Consider the following 16,816-nt stretch of genomic DNA (forward strand, 5'->3'; position numbering starts at 1 on the left):
CGCGGATGGCCAGCAGGGGGCGCGAAACACACAAGAAGGGCAACAGTGTAACAACTAACTCGACTAATGTTACTTTGTAGCTTCCTCTGTGTGACGTAATAACGGCTAAATAACGATGTAATGGCATTAGAGCCTTATTTATTATGGCTCTTCTTTAAGTACTGATTGATTTTTTTAATTTAATTTTTTACTTATATTTAAAACAATATGTGTTTGTATATATATATACAGTACAGGTCAAAAGTTTGGAAACATTACTATTTTTAATGTTTTTGAAAGAAGTTTCTTCTGCTCATCAAGCCTGCATTTATTTGATCAAAAATACAGAAAAAAAAAAATGTAATATTGTGATATATTATTACAATTTAAAATAATTGTTTTTCAATTTATTATACTTTAAATTATCATTTATTTCTGTGATGCAAAGCTGAATTTTCAGCATCATTACTCCAGTCTATCACATGATCCTTTAGAAATCACTCTAATATGATGATTCATTATCAAAGTTGGAAACAGTTCTGCTGCTTAATATTTTTTCATAACCTGTGATACTTTTTTAGGATACTTTGATAAAAATAATAATAAAAAAAAAAAAAAGCAGCACATTTTTTAAGAATAGAAATCTTCTGTAACAGCGATATACTCTACTGGGCAGTCTTTTTTTTTTTTTTTTTTAAATAAATCAATACTTTTACTCAGCAAGGATGTGTTAAACTGATAAATAGTGATAGTAAAGAAGATTTATATTATTAGAAAATATTTTTTTTATTTTGAATAAATGCAGTTCTTTTTAACATTTTATTCATCAAATATATTAAGCAGCAGAACTGCTTCCAACACTCATAATAAATCAGAATATTAGAGTGATTCCTGAAGGATCATGTGACACTGAAGACTGGAGTAATGATGCTGAACATTCAGCTTTGATCACAGGAATAAATGATAATTTAAAGTATAATAAATTGAAAACCAATTATTTTAAATTGTAATAATATATCACAATATTAAAAATGTTTTCTGTATTTTTGATCAAATAAACGCAGGCTTGATAAGCATTAGACTTCTTTCAAAAATATATAAAAAACGTAATGTTTCCAAACCTTTGACCTTTTATTTTTTCTTGTAATGTAAAGCAGGCCTTTGAGTTATCTTCTTTCTGGATGTCTTGTTATAGTTTTAAATGTTGTATGTTATGTCCTTAATGTCTAATAATAAATAAATAAAAATTTAGCCTTATTTACTTGTATTTCTCTTCCATCAACCCCGAAGTATTTGAATAATTTAGTTGAAATATGAAACAGAAAGCGGTGTGGTTTGTGCAAGACTTCTAAACTAAAGCCTTTCTCTTTTAGTGAAACATTTGTTCTATATAGTGAATAAACACCCAGAACACCCACTGTCGTCTTCAGCCAGTTTCCTGTGAAACACAGGCGTTGTTCCTCCTCCAGAGTTCACAGAAACACACACACACACACACACCAGTGTTCAGTATGAATGTTAGTTTATTTGTACAGCTGTAAACAGCTTTGGCTGATCTGAGAACAGATGATGGGCCGAGATCATCTCGCTTCCTCAGGACCGTCACAAACTAAAGGATGTCAACCTTTCCACCAAGTTGCGTTTGTCAATATGTAACACTAAGTATGCCTGTAAACAAATATTTACATTCAATATAAATAAGTTGTTTAAATGCAGTTATGTTTCATCACAATATACCAGCGAAACCCAACACAAAATGCTAAATCTATTGAGAAGGAAACAAAAACACAAGTTTCTGTATGGCGCTGCTTGAAGAGTTCTGTGCGGAAGCAATCACACACACACACACACACTCACACACACACACGGACAGTCACACACACTGCGTCTGAAGAGCTGGACTGATACTCATCTGCATAATGGTACAGTTTGGAAGCTGCAGTTGAAATTCCATAAACCTACAAAATATAAATAAATAAATAGAATGTATTTCCTGGAACACACACACACACACACACACACACACACACACACACACACACACACACACACACACACACACTGCAGAAGGCACATCCCTGATGTCTCCCATCGTCACACACACATCGTCTTCCTCGCGTCCCGATCCAACATCCCATCCGCCTCCCGTTTCATTCAACTCCAAAAACACGTTGGATAATTAGCAGTGCACTGAACATTCTCGAGTCACATGATGATGATGATGATGATGATGATGATCTATTCTCTGTAGTTGTACATGTCATTTCATCACGTCTGATGGTCCTGGATTAGTTTGTTCCCTTCCTTGTTTTAACAGTATAATAGTAATATAATTGGTTCTAATATTGCTAGCATGTTTCAAGTGTGTAAGTGCTGGTGAAGCGATGCGTCGAGTGTTTGCGGTCTCGCAGAGACGTGTCCTCGAGCACCAGAGAACATCCATCTGTCCCGTTACACTGGGTTATTAAAACTACTCTACTCTTCCCCGTCGTGGTCTTGTTGTGCGTCGACAGCGGTGGGTGTAAAGCACAGTCCCGCCAGCCTCTAATGTAGACGCTGGAGATCGCGGGACGCAGAGGAGCTCCTCCACCGAGAGAGAGAGGAGAGGAAGACTGGCGTTCACTCGCTCACTTCTCAGCGACGGCGGCGGCCATAGGAGTCCTCAGGGTTCCTCTCGCTGTGATGGCCAGCTCCTCGATCTCAGAGTTCAGGCGGCGGATCACCCACTCCATCGCCTCACGACCCTGCACACACACACACACACACACAATCTTTTAGCCACTGAACATCGTCAAGCCATAACACTGAAGACGAGCTATATTTCTAGAGTAATAAACAGGAAAATAACAGAATCAATGATGCAAACTTAAACACATTCACAAGTCAGGCGGACCATAAAATCTTTTAGATATAGATATATATATACTATAATAGACTATACGTGAACCACACACACACACACACACATCAGGTTGAAATCCTCGTCAAGCATGGATATATTTAAAAAGGACTTGAAGACTTATTTTATCAAGCTTTTGGCGTTTGACAGGTCTGAGAACTGTGAGTGACTGGTTGTATGATTTGTCATGTTTTTATGAAATTGTATGTTTTGATGTTATTCATGGCCAGCACTTTGGTCCATTCTAATGGTTTTGAAAGTGCTTTATAAATAAAAGTTGAGTTGAGTTAAGACAGCTATATTTCTGGAGCACTTTATACAGATATTTCACTGTAATAAACAGGAAAATAACATTGTTCAGATCAATATAGTTCTATAACTGACTGATAACTGGAGGAATTGACTCGTTTTTTGTGAGCCATTTGTGAAGGTCTTGATCAGTTCATTGAGAATGTATTCACTCATAACTCTGTCAATATTTAGCAGTTCTTAATAAACAGCATCGGCCGTTTTTCTGCTTGGCCTGTGTGACTTATCTTGACAGCGAAGGGGACTTTTATCTTGACAGCGACGGGGACTTTTATTTTGAAGAGTTTATTCATTAGTCCACTGCCTCTGCTTAACAGCTCTGACAAATACATACATTATTAGACAAAACTGTTCAACAAAGAAATTAAATGGATTAAAAATAAGTATTATAGCATTTGCTTTTTTATTATTACTAATTAATCACCTTGTTTTATTTTTTTTAAATATGATTCCCAGTGCACACATATTTATCAGGTTTCTGACAGCCCTGTTGGATGTTTAACGATTTAATAATAGTATTAACGAATCAAAAAGGTTTAAATCTGTTCAAATTATTTTTATTCATCCAATTAATTTTCAACTTAGTTCTAATAGAGCAAATATTAATGTATATTTATTTTACATTTCAGCAGGACACACTACAGGAACGAGTTAAGGATATTAAGTGTCTAAACTTGCATGACTTTGAGGCCTCTGATATATCCAGGTTCATTTAAAGACATTTCACCTTTTAAACTCGTCACGAAAGGGAAGTCGCGCTAGTACTCCTCTATAGTGTCGTATATCCGAGCGAAACGCTTCAGGAACACGAACAGATGTGGGCGGGGCTTGATTGTGTCTGTGGGGAACTGGTTGGATGGTTTGCTATTGGCTGATCTCATGTGAGTGACAGGTTGCCCCGTGTTTGGGTTGTCTGACCTTTCCTGCATTGGCGGAGATGGTTGATGCCATGAGTCCCTCCAGATAACTACTCAGACTGACGCCCTTCACAGAGATGATGGCCTCCTGCGTGAGCATCGTCCTGTAGGGCAAGCACATCATGCATCAGTGCACAGGTTTTGCATTCGAATGTGCAGGTTTTCAAATTCGACAAATGTTTTATTTGACAGCCCTAATGTGAAGCACTCGTTAAGCCTCATGATAGTTAAACAGAGGAACTCTTACTTCTCCGGGTCCTCCGGGTGCGGTCGGTACGTGAGCTTCTCGTCCACAGAAACCATGTTAGTGAAGGTGATCTACGGTGAGAAAACCAGGCGGAGGATAAATATGACACATCTGTAGGATATGCAACCATAAGAGAAACCAACGCCCTCCCAGAATGCAACTCTGTTATGCACAGACTGAACGTATGAGAAAAGGCGTGCAGGAAATGCTGACAAACCAGAAACGTCCTGACAGGTTCACATTAACTTCATATCTTGGCAACTGCGCTGCTGTAATGATTAACCCTCGCCCTTCCCTCGGGCCATTTCAACCCCAAACTCATTTTTCAAAAATGTTAACATTGAGTGTTCATTAGAGGGGTCCAAGACCCCAGGACTTCTGTCACACTTGAACCAGGAATTTAAAATGTTTATGTGTTTTCAATGAAATTTGAAATTGACATTTTAAAGTGTAACAAATCTTTCCCTCACAGGTCAATCCCTTAGGAATGAATGGAGTGCGAGGAGCGCTTCAGTGCACACAGAAAAATGCTCAAAATTCAAACTAAAAACGCTAAACCTTTACCCAAAAATGTACTTTATAATGTCTACATGTGTATCTGATGCACACTGAAGAGCAACTGGCTTTAGGACCCAGAGGAACAGCTCATTTGCTCCATATAGAGATATAAGCCCATCTAGAGTTATGAAATATCATCTTATATTATTATTTCTCCACAAGAGGTCGGCAGAGACACTCAATGTAAGATATTTAGAGCTGAATTAAAAGGGTTATGCATGAAATTGTGAGTTATTTTGAATCTAAGTTGAAAGAATGTGATTAATGTGCTTAAATTACTATTTATTTAATATTTATTGATCAAATCTAGTCATTTAAAGGTAAATAAAAAAATATTTAAAAAAAATAATCGGCCAAAAATTTGCATTACAAAATAGAAAAAATATGATCAAAATTAAATAAAATAAGTATAATTTTAGGGCTTCGGGTCATTTTGACCTGTGAGGGAATGATTTGTTACAAAGTGCGAGGAAGCACCGTTTTCAATTTCAAAACCATTTTCACAAGATGAATTTTGAGTGTTTAAGCTTCCATATGATACCCAATTAATGATGATTACTAAAATACATGATGGAGGAAAAGGCAACGGGACAGTGGCTGTATGAATCAGATGATGAGTGTAAAGTGCTGGCTCTGATCAGGTGACAGCATGTGTGCCGACACGTGTTCACTGATAGCAGTCGTGCACTTACATTAGTCGACTGAAGCTCAAAGGTTTTCTCTTTGGGATCCACTATGGAGTGCTCCTGGATGTACGTACATGTCCGTGTGTTGCCAATTATCTGTGGAAGAACGAGACAGGGGGTTGACGTCTCACTCAAACAGGCCGTGATCTCAAGACACATTCAGTTTTGGCTTCAGTTTAAATCAGTGTAAAAAAGTCCAGAGAAAACTCAATCTGATAATAATCATAAATGTTTCTTGAGCATCAAATCATCATATTAGAGTGATTTGTGAAGGATCATGTGACACTGAAGACTGGAGTAATGATGCTGAACATTCAGCTTTGATCACAGGAATAAATTACACTTTACTGTATATTCACATAGAAAACAGATGATTTACATTATTATAATATTTCACTGTTTTTACTGTATTTTTGATCAAATAAACGCAGCTTTGGTGAGCAGAAGAGACTTATTTCCAAATCTTTAAAGACCAGTAATGCTTCTAATAACAAGAGCTCTAGGAATCAAACTGGGAGGTTTTGTGGGTCCTTGAGCAGAATGAATGTAAAGGTCGAGGTCAGGAATCACTCGCGTCAGACGTCACAGCAGAGCAGAACAGTTCATTCAGAAACACGACACCAGGACGTCATGTGCCGAGGACTAGCCGGACCGATATAACCGCCCCGTCGGGTCGTCTACGGGTCAGGAGTCCTCCTCACGCTCAGGCCAGAGGAGAACAGAGGTTCGCTGGGATACGACAGCAGGATTTCACCTCGGCTTGGTTTCAACCAAACGTGACGAGAACAATGAGAGCTACTGCGTTCCAGTTTCAAGATTAGCTTAAACAGATTAGCCTAGCCCTGCGTCTCAATGTTGCTGTTCACACTATCCATCCTAAACAGTGTGCGAGATTAGAATAAGTGTGTTGAAGAGAGTGTGCCAGAAGTCCCGGATGATCTACTATTTCCGGAGTGTGGATCCGTCTCACTATAACAGCTAATATTACCCACAACGCACTGCACTTGAGGAGGAACTACAAACACGAATAAAAAGTGTTCAAAAACTACAAAACATGGCGGACATGCGCGACCGACGGAGAGAGGTTTAGATAAAGGTTTGAGTGACTAATCAAAGTTTAACCTGATAATAAAATGTTTAATGTTATCCGTGTTATATTTCATCCGCAATAATGTGGACTTTTATAAAGATCCGTTCGGCCATTAAGGTTTAAATACATCATTATGCATTAATATGAGGAGAGTCTCCGCATGAAAGACCCGCGACTGCAGATCAACGCGATTCTGCACTTCTCTCCGATACGGGAGGAAATGGAGGATTTTATCTCTGACAAGATGATTGACAGGTCAGTTTACCGTGATAAGATGATTGACAGGTCAGTTTACTGTGATGAGATGATTGACAGGTCAGTTTACTGTGATGAGATGATTGACAGGTCAGTTTACTGTGATGAGATGATTGACAGGTCAGTTTACTGTGATGAGATGATTGACAGGTCAGTTTACTGTGATGAGATGATTGACAGGTCAGTTTACTGTGATGAGATGATTGACAGGTCAGTTTACAGTGACAGAGCAACCATTAAACACACAATTGTATGGCGTGATCGAGTGTCCTAAAGCTCGTCTACTCTTCTGATACACACTCAAAACGATCTACTTTTTCTTCACAAATAGAGCACTTTCAGGGCGTAGTTTAAGTAGACGAATTGAGACGCATCATCAGGAGAAAAGAGGAAGTTTGTACCGATCTAACGATGGACGGCAGACCCCACTCGGTGCTGAGCAAGCGTTTGCTGTGCAGGCGTCCCTGCTGGTCCACGTTCCGGTCCAACACGTCCACGCCGAACACGCTGGGGTTCATGGGGTTCGGGTACTTCTGCATGGCGGCGTTCGTCACGGTTTCCCATGGATGGCTGAGAGAGACACAAGCAGAAACTTTATTATTGACACGCCATCTTTATTTATACAGCGCTTTACAAAACTCATCGTTTCAAAGCAGCTTTACAGAGATAATAATGCAACTAAGTTTGTTTCCAGAAGAAAATAGCGTCACAGTCCAGCTTAAGTCAGTTCAGTGATGGTTCAAGTTATTAATTTAGTTAACTGATGTATATATATACACACATATAGCCGCTCTGGGGCTGGTTTCACAAAGCTATTTTAGAGAGGTCTATAGTGTTAGACAAGTCTATAATGTGCTCATAGACTAGTCTGATGCAAATTAGACGGTTTCACAAAGATAAAGACTGACTTAATTTAGACCCAAAAACATTAGACACCTCTTACCCCCAGGCTAACTCAGGTCTAAGACTCTGTTACCGTGGCAACCAGCAGTAACAATCAGTTACATTACAAACAGCCTGTTTATAATGGCTCATAATTTAAACATTTCTTCTTGTCACTACATTCTCCGCTAAATTTCCCAAGTAAAATGTCCTCGTAACTGTTACACTCCTCCAACACACACATGTTCTCCGCTGGGGGAAACGTCACTGAGCGGCTGAATGCGCTTACTCGATCCGCCATGTTTTTTGTGTTTTGCAAAGTGTCTTATTTTACCCAGAATGCACTGCAGTGTAGTCCTACTTAAGATAGTCAGAGTCTTCAGTGCTTTGTGCAACGCTCTGATGTAGATGTCTATCTGAAGTCTATCTACTATGTCTAAGCCACAGTCAAAGTCTATCTGTGTGAAACCGGCCCCTGGAGAAACCCGTGATGTCATCGTCCAGCTCAGTTCAGTTCTCACATAATAATATTGTTGAATATATTATTCAATATATTCCCTCGTGAGAAACTCCGTCTCAGTTCTCCTCTGGCCAACGAGCCAACAGTGTGTGATTATGATTCAGGCAGCATTACAGGTCAGAGGTCAGACTGGATCAGAACATTCAGAATATGATCCAGTTCCATCTTATCGTACGAGAATGTTGTGCCTTTAAGCTGATCTAGAAATCAGCCAATATTAAGGGCGTTTAACTGCGCAACAGCTGCGAGCGCCGGAGTTATATAACTGTGTTTCTGCATGTGTTTAACCGTAACAACTGAGGAGTGACTTCAGTTAAAGCGTCTGCAACGTGATCATCACGAGCCCTTTCCTTCAGCGCCGCAGTCAGAAAGAGGAAGACCAACTTCTGTTTCATCAGCTAACACATGTGCAGACACTTCTTCAAGAGATGCACAGGGATAAACACCTACAATCATCTCAAAACATGAATTAGGACACTTAAAAAACTGATAACATTAGAAACGCACAGCTATGATCGACGTCCAAATGAAATTCATATGAAATCAACGTCCCAAGTGTATATTCTGTGCGCAATCTTAGTTATATTTTTAACACAATGCTTTAAAAAACATGGAATTACTGCACTTGTCATTAATATCTCAGTTCTCTATTGCTGGTTTGTTTGTGTCTTCATGTCACTTAAAAGACAACGCAAGTCATTATTGCTTATGAAATTGATCTAATATCTGTGATATAATCTTATTTAAACTCATCATGAAAGGGAAGTTGCACTAGTCTTTTCTTCAAAATAGGGAACATGAAGTTAAAAATTACATATAATTCATTAAGAATAAACACTGCAATAATCCATTAAAAACTAGAATTGTCCATTTGTAATTTCATGGTGACTTTAAGAGTTTATTTATGATTAATGATCAATATGTGGATGTGACTGTGTGTAAAAAAGGGATTGAGAACAAACTTAACTAACCAGAACTAAACAAACACTGGAACAAAAAGTGTGTTTGTTTTTTAATTATACATTTGTAGCTCTTTAAATAAATGTTTGTGTCCCAGTGTGTCTGAAATGAAGTAAAGAGTTAAACATAGGCCTAGTACATTCCGTCATGTGAACGGTTGCCTGGGAGACCGTCGGTGGTCATGTGACGCGTGACGTCATGTGGAGGAAAGGTCACAGCACTCGCCAAGGAGAGTTGAGTAATGTCCAGATTCACACGCGTGGGTTCAAAGGTCAATGTTCAGCCCAGCTGATATGATGTTATGACTCTACATCATCATCATCATCAGTGTCTGTCCTGCTGACCCACTGAAGAAAACTACAGATTCAGGATCTTTACTGTCATTTGATGAACGTCTGGTTTTGTCCATTTTAGAGACGCATAAACTATAAAATGCAAAGATAATAAATAAATAAAAATACACAACTAGTAAGAATAAACAATACAGTAACAAACCTAGGAATGATGAAATCTCTGATCAATCTTTATTAAACACAAGGACGCAGAGATACGAACATCTTGGCCGATACCGATAATTTGTTATATTTGAGATCTGATAACCGATATATTGGCCGATAAATCTAAATTAGACTTTTTTATATAATTTTTGAGAGCCTGTGGCCAGTTGCATAAACTGTTAAGACTAGTCTTACAAGTTAGTCATCCAATTTTATTCTTTAAAATTGTTAATAACTTTTTAAAGTCAGTAACATTAAAATCGTAGATTGGTCTAATTTGACACCGAACAGTAAGACTGATTACCCCTAACTAACTTCTAGTTGATCATACAGTCTTAACGTAATGGCTGTGTTTATGCAACTAGATCCTGATTGCAAAAACAAAAGTCTCAGCATTAAAAGCCACATTTTCAAACACACAATTAAAACGTTCTCATTATAATTTTATGCAGCCGATATGACAGACTTTGGATTACTTTATTTTCCTTTTTTTTTAAGTGATTCTAATCATATTTCAAGCAATTTAAAACCATCATGTTGAACAGTGTCTCAGCTGAGGGAAATACTCCATTATTTATCGGCTTTAATATAACGTTATAGTAAAATTCTTATGGAGCCGATAATGATAACATTAAACATTAGCATATCGGCTGATATAGATATGGTGGCAGATATATCGAGCATCCCTATTGAGTATTCTTCTATATTTATTGCTTATGTTATTGTTTTCTTGCGAATAATGGACAAAAGATGATTTTCACTGTACTTTCACTGTACAAACTCAACATGATTACCGGTAAGTTGATTAGCCTGACGTTAGTCCTTCACTGCCAAGGACATGAGGGGGTAGATTGTGTAACTAACCGGCGACTAGCTCACAACTCTTTCTCTAATTCACTTAGTAAAAACTTCCTCTTCTGGTTGCAGTCATTATTAGTTAACGATAGTTATACTTATTAATCTTCAGTCATGACTCATGTCGATAAAAGTCATTTAAGTTACTTCAGATAGCCGCATTAGCATATAACTTAATTTATACACTACCGCTTTTACATTAACTTACTAACATTTGTAATACTCTGACGTCCAAGACTCAATACAACCACACATATATAATATATATATACACTGGAAATTAAAAACATTATTTTTATAAAACTGAGTGTCTGACAGGAAAAGCGGCTAGAGAGATGGCGCGCCTCGTGCACGAGCAAACCTCTGAGAGCAAATCAGCGGTCATTCAAGCGCTCAAATTAGCCTTCCACCTCATTAAAATGAAACATAAGACATTCACTCACTTGAAAATGTGCTCTGACGTCCAGATCTTCATGGTTCTTGGTGGTTTTGTAGATGTTTAATGTGCGAGGGCCGCTTGGTGACACCGCGCCGCTTCCGCCGTCGGTTCCAGAACACTGAGATCAGGCCACGCCCACCGCTGACGCACGCCCTGGCGCAGGACCGATCCAGCCAATCAGAGCTGAGGGATCTGAGTGGAAAACCTCGCGCCCGGAGAATGTGCGCATGCGTGTACGGCACTATAATGGAACAACCATTAAAAAGTTCACTACGGGAACATTACATGAGAGGAAATGTGTTACATCACGTGGTTCTAGTGCACATTCTGTCCAAGTGTGTTTATAGAGCTCGCACACGACATATATATTCTCTCAACGACCTCAGATTGAAGGTTATTCAGTCTTCATATTTGAACTTTCTACTTTCTGATTCACTTTATAATATTTTGGGAAATTATTACATCTGCTAAAATCAGTAAAACTGTCAAATTCAGCAAAATCAAAGAGACAGGTTTATTATTTTATAATAATTATAACGGAATCTGTTCAGTTCAGGTGTGTGGAAAATCCGTTATAACCTTTAGAAAACCAGGATCCGATTTTATGGGATATTTATTTTTTATTATTTCCACATGTGAGTATCAGGCGCTCTCTGCTGGTGATGGGGAAGTAATGCTTTTATGTTTGTATGCTTTTCTAATTCATAACTATATATCAGTGTTTTTACTTATCTAAATGTCCAAGTGTTTAAATATATTTAAATTATAAGTTGTTTAATCAATACTATGAATTGAGTAATTATGTATAAATGTCACTGAATATTTCAAGGTGAAGACAAACACATTAGACCATGTAGATCATCCATTTAAAATGACACATTTACTTTTACTAATATTATATTTCAGCTTCAGTCATTGAGAAGAGAGTAAAGTCACTGTGATTCACTTGTGATGTGATTTTTTTTACTGATGATCAGTTCTGAAAAGATCTACTGTATAAACATGAGGAAGCGTGTTTCTGCTGTTGCTGATTTCCCCCGGTAGGTGGCGATGCTTTCTTTCTGTCAGCACTCAGTGTGTGTGTGTGTGTGTGTGTGTGTGTGTGTGTGTGTGTGTGTGTGTGTGTGTGTGTGTGTGTGTGTGTGCGCGCGCGCGTACTTGTACAACTATCTTTGTGAGGACCAGTTTGAGTGTTAGTCCAGTGGAGTGAGGACAAAGAGAGTAAAGGACATGTTGGCCGGTCCTCACTTTCTGAGAGCCTTTAAAGGCCTGTTTGAGGGTCATGACTTGGTTTTAGGGATAAGGTTATAATGAGGTTAAGGGTCGGTTTAGGGTCAGGGGTCGGGTTAGGCACTTAGTTGTGATGGGTAAGGTTAGGGTAAGCGGCTAGAGATTGCATTGTGTCAATGAATGTCCTCATAAAGATAGATGTACAAGAAAGTGTGTGTGTGTGTGTGTGTGTGTGTGTGTGTGTGTGTGTGTGAGTGTGTGTGTGTGTGTGTGTGTGTGTGTGTGTGTGTGTGTGTCTGTGTCTGTGAGTGTGTGTGTGTGTGTGTGTGTGTGTGTGTGTGTGTGTGTGTGTGTGTGTGTGTGTGTGTGTGTGTGTGTGTGTGTGTGACGTTAGTGGTGGGATTGAGTCATCAGGATGAAAGCGGAGTGATGATCAGGTAAAGGATCACGGGTCACAGACGACAGCAGCTTCTCCACATGTGAGGATGAAAGATAGAGGAATCACACATCAGACACACACACACACACACACACTCTCTCACACACACACACACACACACACACACTCTCTCACTCACTCTCTCACACACACACACACACACACACACACATACTGACGGCACAGACCATCCACACACTCTCAAATCATCATCCCTTCATCCCTCAAAGGTCAATGACTGACCTATAGGCTTTTCCCAGATAACAAAAATATGTTCCAAGAACATTTTGCTAACACTCCCAAAATATATATTTATATATTTAAAGTTTTTTTTCTTGGTTATGTGAATGTAATGTGAACATTATTATTAAAGACCAGATTTGAATGAATGTTTTGATAATGTTACTGGAAGAACGTTTGTTCATAACTCAGAATGTTCCCTGTTTGTTTCTTATGTTTTTAAATGTTATGTTGATATTTCCTCAAACCCTGCAGTAGCTGAAGCCCCTCGAGATCCTCATGATGGAGAATCTCAGTCAGCAATGCCGTTGCCATGGAGAACATCTGATGCTCCCGCTGCTTAATTAGCGTGTGGGTGTTAATTCCTGCGTTGATCGGGGTAATAATTACATTTTGTTTTCTGATGCTGATGCAGCGCCTCACAGAGAGACAACACAACAAACATCCTGAAACTCTGTTTATAAAGTCTAATGCTCTACACCATCATATTCCATCAGCCGTACTCTATACAATATTCTATTCACTGTAAAAAAACATTTTCATGATTTGTTATAGCAACTTTTTTTTATTGGTCAAATCAACTTAGATATTGAATGTGGTTCAGATAACACAATATTTTGAGTTTCTGTTCATCTCCTTTATATTAACTCAAATTTTTTATTTCAATGAACTCAAAATTTTAAGGCAACCACCAGGTTACTTAATTTTTTTAAGTTAAACCAACAATTTATTTTGTATAGTGTAGTGTCGGCCCTCATCCGGCCCTCATCCGGCACGCGCTGATCTGATCTGGGGCTGTCTGGGATATTCCTCTTTATTTTCAATTTCTTGCACATTATTTTTTCCCATATTGTCTGTAATATATGTACAATATTGTAAATGGTAATAATCACGAATCGATATTAATTATGGTTAGGGTTGCAAAGGGGCGGAAAATGTACGGTAAATTTCCGGAAAGTTTCCGGTAAATTTCCATGGGAAGTTAAGCTGGGGAATTTTGGAAATATTCCATATTAGAAACTTTCCATGGGAATAATGGGAATTATGGGAATTAATGGGAATTTAGGGGAACTAACTGGGAATTAATTGTAATGTAATCGATCATTGTATCATATCCAAGCATAAATATAAACAGAAGTCATAAGAAAACATCCATGCAAAATGTTTTCAACAGATATTTCAACAGATTTATTTGTAAGTAGAACAGAACAAGTTTGAATTATTTTGAAAAACAGCCACATGAGGTAGCTAGCATCTGCCTTATGTGGTAAATAAAGTTATGCTAGCTTATTTAGCATCTAACTTATCAGCTTGCTATCTACTAGATGAATACATTTGTATGTGATATTCGCAATTTAACAGGAGCTGCTCGTACAGTTCTACTCAGCTGTCATCCAGTCCATCCTCTGCACTTCCATCACCGTCTGGTTCGGCTCTGCTACCAAAACCGACCTCCGTAGACTACAGCGGATAGTTCGGACTGCTGAGCGAATCACTGGCACTACCCTTCCCACACTCAAAGTACTGCACTCATCCAGAGTGAGTAAAAGGGCTCGCAAAATCACTCTGGACCCGTCACACCCAGCACACTTTCTGTTTGAACTGTTACCGTCTGGTCGACGCTACAGAGCACCGAGCACAAAAACAACCAGACACAGGAAAAGTTTCTTTCCCCAGGCCATCTACCTCATGAACACTTAAATGTTCCGCTACTGTGGAACAAACATGTGCAATACTTCCCTCAGACATTTCATTATAGCACCTTATAACTTTATATATATTTATAATTTATAATCTTTTTATTTTTATTTTATTTTTTCTATTTTTTTATTTATACCTATGTTACTTGTCTTGTCACTTTATATTGTATGTGTACTGGAAGCTACTGTCACCAAGACAAATTCCTCGTATGCGCAAGCATACTTGGCAATAAAGCTCTTTCTGATTCTGATTCTGATTCTGATTCTGATTTAAACATTTAATAAATATATTTCCCCATAATATCATCAAAACTTACTTCACTTTGTTTAGTCCACAGGCTCAAATGTGTGCCTTCAATAGTCTTGTGCTTTGGGCTTCTGTGATGGAGGCATGCACAGTGCCAGTAGGGGGTGTGGTCTCAATAGCCATGCAGTAAGCAGTGTGCTGTGTGAATGTGATTGAGGAATGGCATGGATATTCAAGTGTATTTGAATGGTATCTGTTTGTTTTAGTCAAGATTATGCTAAAATATACTTTCCTCAACTATATTTAAGTTCCCTATGAAGAGCCAACCCTCAACTTTGAAAATTCCCAGTTTATTCCCGTTTATTCCCATAAATTCCTGTTAATTCCCTTAAATTCCCATTAATTCCCATGGAAAGTTTCCATCTTTGAAAATTCCCAGAATTTTGCAACCCTAATTATGGTTAGATTTATTTCATTATTTTATATGACATGTTTAAATATAATATATGATAATTTATATGCATTTTTTTTAAATTATAATTTCATAAATGTTTAATCCCTTTGAAGAAGCAATGTTTTTCATACCGATTTAATGAACACTGTGTATCAATTTTTTTTAATAAATGGTGTTTTCTCAGTAATGCCATGAAGAACCAGTTTTGGTTTTACCTTTCAATGATCAAATCTTAAAAGAACCTTCTTCTTTTTTTCGGTGAAGAACATATTTTAATCATCTAAAGAACCTTTTCCCACTGTAAAGAACCTTTTTCCCACTGTAAAGAACCTTTTCCCACCGTAAAGAAACTTTTTCCCACCGTAAAGAACCGTTTCCCACTATAAAGAACCTTTTCCCACTGTTCCCACTGTAAAGAACCTTTTTCCCACTATAAAGAACCTTTTCCCACTGTAAAGAAGCTTTTTCCCACTGTAAAGAAGCTTTTCCCACTGTAAAGAACCTTTTTCCCACCGTAAAGAACCTTTTCCCACTATAAAGAACCTTTTCCCACTTTTCCCACTGTAAAGAACCTTTTTCCCACTGTAAAGAAGCTTTTCCCACTGTAAAGAACCTTTTCCCACCGTAAAGAACCTTTTTCCCACCGTAAAGAACCTTTTCCCACTGTAAAGAACCTTTTCCCACTGTTCCCACTGTAATGAACCTTTTTCCCACTGTAAAGAAGCTTTTCCCACTGTAAAGAACCTTTTCCCACCGTAAAGAACCTTTTTCCCACCGTAAAGAAGCTTTTCCCACTGTAAAGAACCTTTTTCTCACTGTAAAGAAGGTTTTCCCACTGCAAAGAACCTTTTTCCCACTGTAAATAACATTTTCCCACTGTTCCCACTGTAAAGAAGCTTTTCCCACTGTAAAGAACCTTTTTCTCACTGTAAAGAAGCTTTTCCCACTGCAAAGAACCTTTTTCCCACTGTAAAGAACCTTTTCCCACTGTAAAGAACCTTTTTCCACTGTAAAGAACCTTTTTTCCCACCATAAAGAAGCTTTTCCCACTGTAAAGAACCTTTTCCCACCATAAAGAACCTTTTTCCACTGTAAAGAACCTTTTTTCCCACCATAAAGAAGCTTTTCCCACTGTAAAGAACCTTTTCCCACCGTAAAGAACCTTTTTCCCACCGTAAAGAAGCTTTTCCCACTGTAAAGAACCTTTTTCCCACCGTAAAGAACCTTTTCCCACTATAAAGAACCTTTTCCCACTGTTCCCACTGTAAAGAACCTTTTTCCCACTGTAAAGAAGCTTTTCCCACCGTAAAGAACCTTTTCCCACCGTAAAGAACCTTTTTCCCACCGTAAAGAAGCTTTTCCCACTGTTCCCACTGTAAAGAACCTTTTTCCCACTGTAAAGAACCTTTTCCC

General features: G+C 38.2%; 1 protein-coding gene across 1 annotated transcript; it reads right to left on the minus strand.

Annotated features, from left to right (window-relative positions):
• Window positions 1–1,484: 1,484 nt before the first annotated feature.
• Window positions 1,485–11,227, minus strand: prelid3b (PRELI domain containing 3). The gene is made up of 6 exons (XM_084425855.1): window positions 11,098–11,227; window positions 7,342–7,510; window positions 5,602–5,691; window positions 4,352–4,422; window positions 4,106–4,208; window positions 1,485–2,723 (listed from the first exon to the last, which is right to left on the minus strand). Exons 1-6 carry the CDS (start codon window positions 11,127–11,129, stop codon window positions 2,607–2,609), a joined length of 582 nt encoding a protein of 193 aa, XP_084281981.1. The 5' UTR covers window positions 11,130–11,227; the 3' UTR covers window positions 1,485–2,606.
• Between the last annotated feature and the right edge of the window lie 5,589 nt (window positions 11,228–16,816).

The sequence above is a fragment of the Rutilus rutilus genome, assembly GCF_951802725.1.
Source record: "Rutilus rutilus genome assembly, chromosome: 12".
NCBI lineage: Eukaryota > Metazoa > Chordata > Actinopteri > Cypriniformes > Leuciscidae > Rutilus > Rutilus rutilus.